At 34.9% G+C, this 11,471-nt stretch overlaps 1 protein-coding gene across 1 annotated transcript; it reads left to right on the forward strand.

The window, feature by feature from the left end:
* The first annotated feature begins 8,078 nt into the window (after positions 1–8,078).
* On the forward strand, positions 8,079–9,032 carry LOC100923287 (olfactory receptor 14I1-like). The gene has a single exon (XM_003773999.1). It carries the CDS (start codon positions 8,079–8,081, stop codon positions 9,030–9,032), a length of 954 nt encoding a protein of 317 aa, XP_003774047.1.
* Positions 9,033–11,471: the final 2,439 nt, after the last annotated feature.

Consider the following 11,471-nt stretch of genomic DNA (forward strand, 5'->3'; position numbering starts at 1 on the left):
TTCCCAATGGTCATTCTCTTTGGCAAAAGATAGATTATTTAGAGGAAGAGATTACAGACAAAGTGAAGGAATACAATAGTCACAAGGAATAGTAAGTATGATGAAACAGAGTTGGGAAAGCATATAGTTAGACTAACCACAATTAGTCAGAGAATGAGAAAGATGCTATTAGAGGGAAGACATTATTATCAGGGAGAAAGAGTGATGTCATGGTAAGTTTAGTCCTGAAAAAGACTTAGCAAAGATCTTCATCATAACTAGATATTTTTAGGGGAAATATAGCCTTGGGGTTTCTCAGGCATAAGGCTTCAAAAATCAAGGAGGGTCAAAGAACTAAATAGAATGCACCAGGTGAACCAGGTCCCAGACCAGTCTAAAGATATGCCAGTCACAAGAGCCTGGGAAACCTAGCTTTCTTTTTGTGTGCAATTATGGTGGATGGAGTTATGGCTGTCTTAATTTATGGTAATAAGACAGTCTGGGAAAACTAAGTTCCATCAGTGTTGACTAGATTGGAGACCCAATCAATGAATTAACAACAGACTCTGACTTCATATTTTTCTATATGAGCAGTATTTGGGCTTTTTACTGATGGAGGAAGATAGTTCACTTCAAAAGTAGACTTAAGTTCTTTGTTGTTTTGAACTATCCTATATGTGATATACACTTAATATATGAATTAGGATTTAAAATAATAGTGAATTTAAAAATCCAAGTGCCCAATTTCTGATTCTAAGTTTTGTTAAGTCCATTCAGTACTCTGAGTCACTGATTTATTAATTCCAGAACCTAATATTTTTCAAATCAATTAAATTTATTTGAAGGAATGATAGATAAGGAATATATAGGTGCGTGGTAAGGGTCACTGCCCCCTTTCAATTAATCAATTAGAGACTTGTCTTAGGAGAGGCAAAAAGGAATTTATTATTTTCTCATGAGAAAGGACATATCCAGGGTTGACCAAAATGGCATCAGCAAAGGAGTACAAAGATGAGCAGTTCTCAGCAAGTTTATATAGACCATAAAGTGGAAGCCGCCCCCCTCCACCCCCTGGCTCTTCTTCACATTAGCAGGGCTTTAGAGATTATTGAGAATTTTCCCCAGCAAAAAAGTGTAATACAAAGGTATTTGCTCAGCAGGGAGGGGGTCCAGGAAGCAAACAAGGTAGAAGAAACTGGGTTTTGGGGGTTTGGTTTTGTTTTGTTTGTGGGAAACTTGAGGCCTCACCCTTCCCTTATCTTGACTCACAAGGGAAAATGTGATGCAAGAATGTGAATGTACTGAGGAGGCTTCAATAATAAAAAGTTAGGGACAAAGAACAAAAAACCTCTTTTCAAATCTCAGCCCACCACTCCGATCATAAAACCCAGTCCTTGCTTCTAAAGAGCTTACATTTCTACACTCTTTGGGGGGAGATAACCTTCACTCTGACCCTCACTAATTTCCCTGTGGGTTTTAACCCTCCAATTTATGTCCATTTCTCCAATTCAAACTTTACAATTATGGATACCAAACATATAGCCATCCATTTCTCACAGAAGGCAATGTCAAGATGAAAGGGAAAGAATGCGATTCACAGATCTCAAACTATATTTTAAAAAGCAGATACCTAATTAGTTAAACATTTGTTGAAAATAGAAATGTGAATCAGTGGAATAAGGAAAGGAAAAAATTAGAAACCAGTGAAGTCAGTAATACTTAGGTATTGAAAGTTAAATGGAAGGAAAGCTGACTCTCCATATTTGACTTTTGCACTGTGATGCTGGAGAAGATTTTTCAGAGTCCCTTGGAAAGCAAAGATTTCAAATATGCCAATTTTTCATGAAATTAATTCATACTATTCACTAGAAGGTCAATATATCAATTAATGAAACACATTTGAAACCTAGAGAAACACAGAGATAAAGACAAGAAGGTGGAAAACATCTATTATGCTTCAGCTGAAGTTTTAAAAAAGAAGAAGCAGGGGTAACGATCATGATCTCAAAGCAAAAGCAAAACTATATCTGATGCTAAAGGATACGTAAATAAATTATATCTTGTTAAAAGACAATAAATAATATCAATATTAAATGTATGGGTTTGGGGGGTATAGAATTTAAATTTTTAAAGGAGAAGATGAATGAGTTAATGGGACATTCCATTTTTGACCATTCTCCTGGTGGCTCTCCTGACTTCATCACTTCACCGAAAGACCAAGGCCCGGCCAAAGGTCCTCCAGAAGGCTAGCCCAAACATTACAATTTTGGAGAGCAATTTCATAACCTAAAAGCCTAGGACACTGTACAAATCTTTTAATCTAGCAATAACACTCCACAAAAGAGGGTGAGGAGAAGGACATATTTGTTTTAAAATAATAATATAGAGGCACCTTTTGCAGCGACAAAGAATTGGAAACTTTCATAATTTGAGGAATAGCTGAACAAGTTGTGTCATCTACTTGTAAAAAAAATAATGAGCATATAGGATATTGCCAAAGGAATGTTTAGAGAAAGATTTTCTAAATTCTTATTGCAATTAATTGGAAAAAGAATCTATGAATTGGGTATATGACTAAAAAAAAACTTGAAAAAGAAAAATTAAAAATCCCTATTTGATCACCAAATTGAAATTCTGAAAATCAAAGGTGAAATTAATAAGATTAAATGTAAAATAAACAAACAACCAAACAAACAATGATTGAGCTAAGAAATGAATAGGCAGAACCAGAAAATCATTTCTCATAGCACAGCAGTTCTCCACCACAATTACAACCAGAATTTGTTTCGTCTTTCCTCAATAAATGGTTATCCTCCAATTTCTAATTCTTTGCTACCAAAAAAGAGCTTCTATAATATTGTGGTACACATACATTCATTTCCTTTTTCTTTGATCTCTTTGGGGTACAGATTGAAAAAAAAGGAATGTTAAATAACAAAATTTTAAATGAATTATGAATTATGAATAAATGATTAAACATTTAAAAAGTCTATTTGTTGTGACATCAAATTATCCTGTGAGATTGAGTCCATCATACTATCATATCTTATTATTTGCCTCTATTCCTCTGATTGGACTTTCTGACTAGAAAGCAGAGTCATAACCCCTAAAACTTCAATTTAATGGGGGCATCCAACACAGTCTTTTTTCCATTTTCTACCAGTTTCACTGCTTTTGCACTTTTCTTTTATCTCCTTGTGCTAAGTGCTATTTCCTTTTCATCTTGTCCCATTCATTTTCTTACACTTAACAAAATGCCTACCACATCATAGGCATTCAGTATTGACTATTACCTAAGACCTTTTTGGATTGAGAGAATCCCCAAAGTCTATACTTTTGTGGCTGATATTTTAATGAGACTAAAGGGAGAATTTTTTTCATTGGATTGTTTATAAAATAGATTCTGCCCTAATTATTCTCAAGGGATGGGACAAAGAATCCATAGCAACTCAGAGCATGATGATGTTGATCTTGAATACTCTGGTGATTTCACAACACCTTCTACAAAATACATTGGGCAATATATTTCACCAAGTTCTGTAACATAAAAATCACCAAAATCTCCATAGTGATAGCAGGTTCAGAGGTTTAGACTTGAGCATCTTTACATATTTTTGAGTCTGCCCATCAGAATGGAATAAATTGATGAGGAACGAGATAATGTCCAGATTATGTTAAGAAAAGTAGATAGATGGAGAATCCAGTGCCAATGACAACATATCCTGGAAAGTATGCACATCAGAACAAATAACTCAGGTATTTTCATTGCGATTATGATTATTTTTCTTTGTGACCCAGATGCTCAAGTGCTTACTGTGTGAACTAACAATCACAGAGATGATCACTCTCTGATACTTTTTCTGTGACACAGTTTTCTATCGTACTATGGATAGTGTGGTGGGTTAGAAATAAGTAAAACCTTAATCTGAATTTTACTTCTGACTTTTCTGAGTTGTATAATCTTTTCATCTTCCCTCTGAGATTATGTCCAATTCTTGCTGTATCAGTTGAACATGCTTATTTACTTGCTTCCTCCTTCCAATTGACTCTAAGTTCATAAAAGTTAGGGCTCTCTTTGTCTTCTTGGAGGGCAACCCCATACTTACCATACTGTGATGTAGGACATAGTAGACACAATAAATACTTGTAAAGTTACTGTGATTTGATCCTGCATAAGTCTCAGCCTCTGAGCCCTTTAAACATACCTGTTTTATGTGCATAGCATTATCTTTGCAACTCACCATATTGATGTTCATCAAGATGACCTATAAACATACTATCAAAAGTTCTATGGAAACATGTTTCATAATTATTGTTCTGATTTCTGGTTATAGAACCCTGTTCTACATCCAGTTAACTGAAATTTGTTCTACTGATCACAAGGACAGCTGGGTAAGAGGGACAATTCATTGCTGCATTTTATTTGGCTGTAGCATAGTCTTTATGATAGAGTACTCACAAGAAACCTGGAAGATGTAGGAACATCATGTCAGTTCTAACTTTATATCTTGCTTTCCTCCACCCTTTTATCTATAAATTATTTTGCTACCAAAAAAAAAAAAAAACATAAGTTGGACTTTTGAATAAATTCACTGGAGCAGGGCTAAATTTGGAAGCAAAAGACAATTAATTGGTTTAACACTAGATTTGTCATTAACAAACTGGGGAATTTAGAGTCAATCACTGAATGTCTCTGTTCTTCTTTTAAATAAAGCACTTGGAAAATTGAGCTCTGCACTTCCTTCAAGTTTTGAGTTTCTGCTCCTATGATCATATTTGAAGGAGACATTCAGACAGAGGCCCTCAGCAATTCCCCAGCTATTTTCAAATAAGGTGAATGACCTTCTGTGGTTCTTATCAGTAGAGTCCACTTTTGAATGCCTTGAAGTAGATGCTAGCTAGTAGATTTCCTAGCTTCTTCTGAGTGAAATATGGTTATTTATATGTGCAGGAAATAAAGCAAATATTGCTCATTTCTCAGTGAAAATCAAAATTAGGAGACCGATGATATGACCTGGAATCCTCTATATATGTATTTTATAATATTGTCTTCTGAGAATTCTAGGTCTCTGACATCTTTCTCACTTTTTGCTGTAGAGGGATAAAGAGAAACCTGGATCACAATAATACATATTTTGTTTATATGTCTGTGAGCATTTTAATGTGTATAGGTTTATGCTTATTAAAAGTGAATGTACATGGATCTGTCTATAGGATAAGAGGTGAGATTATGCTAGATCCTTGAATTCAAGGTCACTGAATATTAGTAATGCTGTTTAAATGGTTGGATTGTGAGACTGGTGGGATATTTGGAAGACTGGAGAATTAATTCTAATGTTGTCAGATTTGGGGAGAAGTTGGGAAAGAGGCTGAGGTCTAGAAGAGTGGAAGTATATAGATCTATCATCTATCTGTCTCTCTGTATATCTATCATCTGTCTATCTATTGATCACTTCTATATATGCATATATTCATAAATATAAGTATATAAACATTATGTCATCTCTAGAAAAATACAATTTATATTTACTTATATATGTAAAATACACATGTGTATATAGACAGATAGAGACATATATGTACATCAATATATCACTCCCACAATATCTCTATGGTTGATTGTAGAATCCATCTATTTCTATATTCATTTATTTCTCTTTCATCTCTCTCTCAGCATGTATATGCTGTAGTATTCTTATTGGTTTTCTGGAAGTCTCTAGGGCAGCCTTCATTTCAGTAGAGTAATTACCACAAGAATAGCCAGGTGTTAAAGTCCAGATTCTTTACTGTTTCCTTGCCTGGGGCTGGGCAGCTTTCTGGAAAGCCTTTCAGACCAGCCTTGATCTCAGTGGGGGAAGTACAGGAGGCCAGCCACCACAGTGGTGTGAGATGAAGTGAATCTGTCTCTGGGTCCCTGCTGGTTGTTATATACTCTAAAAGAAATCATCGTAGGTGTGAATCTTTCTACATGTACTAAGTACATGTACTGAACTAGAGAACTATCATTCACCTTGCTAAACTAGGTAACCATTGTCTTATTAATTCCATTGACTTAGCACCTTGTAAAAATCCTTGTTTCAAGTTCAGAGTTCTGGCCCATAACATATATCCATATATCTATCTCTATCTTTACTTCCATCTCTACTCATATCTCTCTATTTGTACCTGTATCTCTATCTCTGTCTTGCTCATCTATATTAGTAGACATACTTTTCTCTTCAAGACATCTCTCTAGAAATAAAAATCACTGCACCATTCCAAATCATTTTTCAAAGTTATTTAGCCAACCTGGAGAAATAGATTACTTTCTAGAAATAATATATAGAGATTATAACAATCATAAATATTGATTCTGGTAAGGGGAGTACAGATTATATTTTCAAAATATAATCTGGATAATTTTATAGATGCTCAGCCTGATGCCAAGAGGGAGAGATGAAAGGGTGACACTAAGGGTGAAATGCCTAGGAAGGAATAAAATCAACTCTAAAAATCAGATCTCTTGAATTCCTACTTCCATCTTCTGATCATTGAACTCATTAAAGCAGATGGAGGATCCAGGTAAGTCTGGTATTCTGTGACTTGGGGAAAGATGCTCTCCCAGAGAAAGGAGAACCTTATCCAGCTTATTTCCAGAAAAGATGCTCAGTGAGTGAGGATAAAAAGAGAATTTATTCAAGGAAGAATTTTTCACCCTGAAGAACAAAAAAGGCTTCTGCCAGCCATTCAAGTTTGGGGACAGAAATGGGGCATCTGTTGCTTTTCTAAAAGCAAAGTTACAATGGGGGACAGTCTTACAAGAATAAGGAATACCATTGGAATAGTAAAATGTTGACCAATTCCTTACTTTTAAACTCAGAATCAGAGATTTCAAAATGCCTGGAAAGGACATAGAGGAGTCCATCCCAGAAATGAGTTTAGCAAAGAAAACAAATAAAAATGTGATGAATATTTTGAAAGTGATGACATTTCCACTCTTTCACATTATTTTTAAGTTTAAGCCTATGACATAAACCTTAAACAACATATATTGATTATTTGAATATGGGATAGAGAAATTGAGCAGCGAGGTAGCACTGTAAAGAGTGCTGAACCTGAAGTCAGGAAAACTTAATTTCCTGAGTTCAAATCTGACCTTAAACATTTAATTGGCAATGTCATCCTGGGCAAATCACTTAATGTTGTGTGCCTCAATTCCTTTTTAGTAACATGAACTGGAGAAGGAAATGGCAAACCAACCCATTGTCTTTGTTCAGAAAACCTACAATGGGGCCACAGAGAATCAGGAGTAAAAAATGATTTAAAATCAATAATCACCGTTACTAGTGTTATAGACATCTTCATTTTTAAAATAATAAGAAAACTAAATTTAGAGTAAGAATAATCTATTCCAAGTTCTAACTTTACTACTAATGGACTTTGTTAGTTCAGACATTACACTGACTCAGTCCAGGCTCTTCTTTACCAACCTATGAAATAATATCATCAATACAATTAGCTTAATTTACACAATGTTTGAATGTGTCCAAACTACTTTCTTGAATACAACTCTATGAAATATGCAATAAAAGTATGAAACTTTGCCTCACTCTGATTTTCCATTTTCTCTGTATATAACTACATTTATAGATATAGACATTAATATATGTTGTATTTAGTTACATATATACTAATGTGTATATACAAATATATGTATTTATACATACACATATATGTGTATAAATATATACATATATGATCATACACATGTGTGCACACATGTATGAAGATGTTTTCCCACTCTTGGTGGTAATAACTTTCTTCATTATCTTTGTAGTGGTACCATTCACTTTCCTAATGTTCATGATATATTATTTCTTCTGGTCATTGTACCGAACTAAATATTAAAACCTCTGTTCCAGAACTATTAGATATAGCTCTGTCTTCAGCTGAGCTTGGTTTTAAAATACATTGATTATAATTTTGCTTTGGTTCAGGCTTAAAGGGACACAATCATTTTCAAGGTCTAAGTAAATATTTTAATTCTTTCTCCATTTCAACACCCACCCTGCTACTCATTGAGTTATTTATTTTTAGTCAAATTACAGAACAGCAGGAGGATGGGCAACTTCTCAGTCATCACAGAATTCCTCCTCATGGAGTTTTCCAGCACACGGGAGCTGCAGGTCTTACACGCTGCGCTGTTCCTGCTGATTTACCTGGCAGCTCTCCTGGGGAATCTTCTCACCTGTGCTGCAATTATCACTGACCCACACCTTCACTGTCCTATGTATTTTTTCCTGAGTAACTTATCCCTACTGGACATCGGGACCATCTCTGTCACGCTTCCTAAATTCATTGTGAATACCCTGTGTGGCAGTCAGTCCCTGTCCCTCCTGGGATGTGCTGCCCAGATCTTCTTCTTCCTTTATTTTGCAGCTACAGAGTTTGCTTTACTTGTGGCCATGTCTTATGACCGCTTTGTGGCCATCTGCCAGCCCCTCCACTATGGGATCATCATGACTCCAGCACGTTGTCTCTGGGCAGCAGCTGGCTCATGGCTCAGTGGGCTTCTTTATTCAGCTGTACACACAGGGAACATGTTCCGCCTGCCCTTCTCAGGATCCAATGTGATCCACCAGTTTTTCTGTGACATCCCTCATGTCTTGAAAGTCTCAACCTCTGATGTGTTTAATACTGAGTTTGCATTAATTGTAGCAAGTTCGTGTCTTTTGTTATTTTGCTTTGCCTTTTTAATCGCATCCTATGCTCGCATCTTCTCCAGTGTGCTCAAGATTCCTTCTGTGGAAGGACGCTACAAGGCCATTTCCACCTGCTCCCCTCAATTGATGATCCTCATGCTATTTCTCATTTCTGTAATGACTGCAGTCTTCAGGAACATATCAGACACATCACCTATCCAAAACCTTTTAATTGCAATGGCCTATACAACCCTGCCTCCCCTGCTGAACCCTCTCATCTATAGCCTGAGGAACCAGAAGGTCACAGCGGCCATGGGCAAGATGATCAAGAGGATAGTTTTTCCCTTCACTTCCTTGAAAATAGTAAAATGATGAAGAGTAAAATATGCAAGCTAACAAGAAAAAAAAATGAAACCAAAAACTGCATCATCCAGGAAAATGCCCCTTTAGATAAAATATTACATTGGGTAGAAGGAATCAGTCAATTATTTTAGTGTAATTTTGAACAATCCTGTAAGTGGTTATTGTTTATAGTGGAATAATCCTGACACCAGCCCATGTCTTTGAGCAACTGTGCCCTCAGAGGAATGAATAGAACACTCATTGATTCCCCTGAGGCAATAGTAGAATAACTTAACCAAAAACAGCCATCAAGATGGTTGTGTTGTTTCTACTCTCAACATGTATCTTGTCTTGTCACTTCCATTTCATGTTTTTGCTTCCCTTTATCTTTATAATGGTAATGATCTTCTCTTTCTTGGCATGTTGAAGACATATTCCTGATTCCAAATATATATAGATAGGCACACAAACACACATTCTCATTCATGCAACAATACATGTTTACATACATACACATGTGCACACACATGTTTGTGTATGCTTTTTTTATTTTCTGGGTGGGATTTAAACTCTTTGTTCTTCAGTTTGCTCATTTGTAAAATGATGGGGTGACTTTATGATCTATTTGCTTCAAAAAATTTTTTTCATGCTTTAAACCAGAATTAATATTCATTACACATTTATACATTATTTTTTTTATTTACATGCTTATTACATTTAATTTTCTATTACACCTAAGTGAATAAATGCCTTATCTCTCCTGGTGAATTCTCTGTGCACTTTCCACAAGCATACAGTTAGGTCAAATGGTACAAATATTAATTCTCTTGCAGTACTCATGTGAATTTCAGTTGGCACAGATTTAACATTATAGATATCTACCACTCCCAGCTAACATGACATCTCTTTCATGGGAGACCACTTATGAAAACTTGACTAATTGTAGAAGAGTGAGAGATTGAGAGCAGGAGAGAGATTGGATTATGAATACTTAGATTAATAGATGGGCCTTTATTAAATGGTAAAGTAAAGGTAGGCACTGCCTTTAGTTCTTGCAAATTCCCCTCCAAAAACTTTAAAGTGGAGTTTTGCAGGAAAGATCTGTCTCACAAAAGTGATGGTCAGGCCTGTAGTGCAGTGTAGACTGCACTCTGGAAACCAAACAATGGGCTATTGGATTGATTATTTTCTTTCTAGGTTTTGAACTCACTATTTAGCAAAAAGTTCTGGGAAAATTGAAAAGCCTTTTTTTGTCAAAAACTAATTATAGAACATCATCTCACATCATATGCCAAGAAAAAGGGACAATGGGTAAATTGTAAAGGGTAATTCCATAAGCAAATTATAGAAGTATGGTATATTTTACTTGTCAAATCTTTGGAGAAGTGAAGACTTTATGATCAAACAAGTGATAGATAACTTTATGAAATTCAAAATAGACAATTTATATTAAATTAAAACTATTTTGCACAAACAAAACCAGTGCAAACATGGTTATGAGGAAAGAAGAAAGATAGGAAATAATTTTTATGTCTGTTAAGGTCCTCATTTCTAAAATATAGAGAGAGGTGAATCAAATTAACAATACACATCCTTCCCCCATTAACAAGTGGTCAAAGATATAAATAGGTAGTTTTCTCATGAAGAAAGTAAAACTATTTATAGTTTTATGAAAAATGTTCTAAATCGCTATTACATAGAGAAATGCAAATTAAAATAACTTTGAAATACCACTTAACATTTCATAGATTGACTTGTGACAGAAAAGGAAAATGTAGATGTAGGGAGAAAAAGAAGACATTATTAATTTACTGTTAGCTGAAATTTGAACTGATATGACTATTTTGGAGAACAATTTGGCAGTATTTCCAAAGGACTATAAAAGTGTACATGCATTTTTCCTCTACTATTACCATTACTTGATCTATATCCAAAAAAAGATTTTTAAAAGGAGGAAGGGAAGGACTTATTTGTACAAAAATATTTATGATGACTCTGTTTGTGTTGACAAAGAAGTGGAAATGCCCATCAAGGGGAATGATTTAACAACTTGTGGTGTACGATTGTAAAAAGAAATAGTGAGTCAGGATGATCTCAGAAAAATCTGGAAATACTTACATGAACTAATACAAAGTAAAGTGAACAGAACCATGAGAACATTGGACACACTAAGAGGACTAATATAAGATGATCATCATCTCAACAATACAAAGATCCATGCCAATTTCCCAAGGACATGTGATAAAAATTCAATATACATCGAAAGAAAGAAATTAATGCAGATCAAAGTAGACAATTGTTCACTTTATTTCTTTTGTCCTTTTTTTTGGTTTTAATTTTCTTTCACAACATTATAAACAATAAAATATTTTTTTCATTATCACAAATATATAAACTATATGAAATTGCTTACCATCTCAGAGAGTGAGGAAAGAAGGGAAGGAGGAAAAGAATTGATAATCAATTTTT

This window comes from Sarcophilus harrisii, chromosome 6, assembly GCF_902635505.1.
Source record: "Sarcophilus harrisii chromosome 6, mSarHar1.11, whole genome shotgun sequence".
In the NCBI taxonomy this organism is placed as follows: domain Eukaryota; kingdom Metazoa; phylum Chordata; class Mammalia; order Dasyuromorphia; family Dasyuridae; genus Sarcophilus; species Sarcophilus harrisii.

Excerpts from the sequence above, each read along its gene's own strand:
- LOC100923287 (XM_003773999.1), top strand. The coding sequence starts at position 8,079 with ATGGGCAACTTCTCAGTCATCACAGAATTCCTCCTCATGGAGTTTTCC.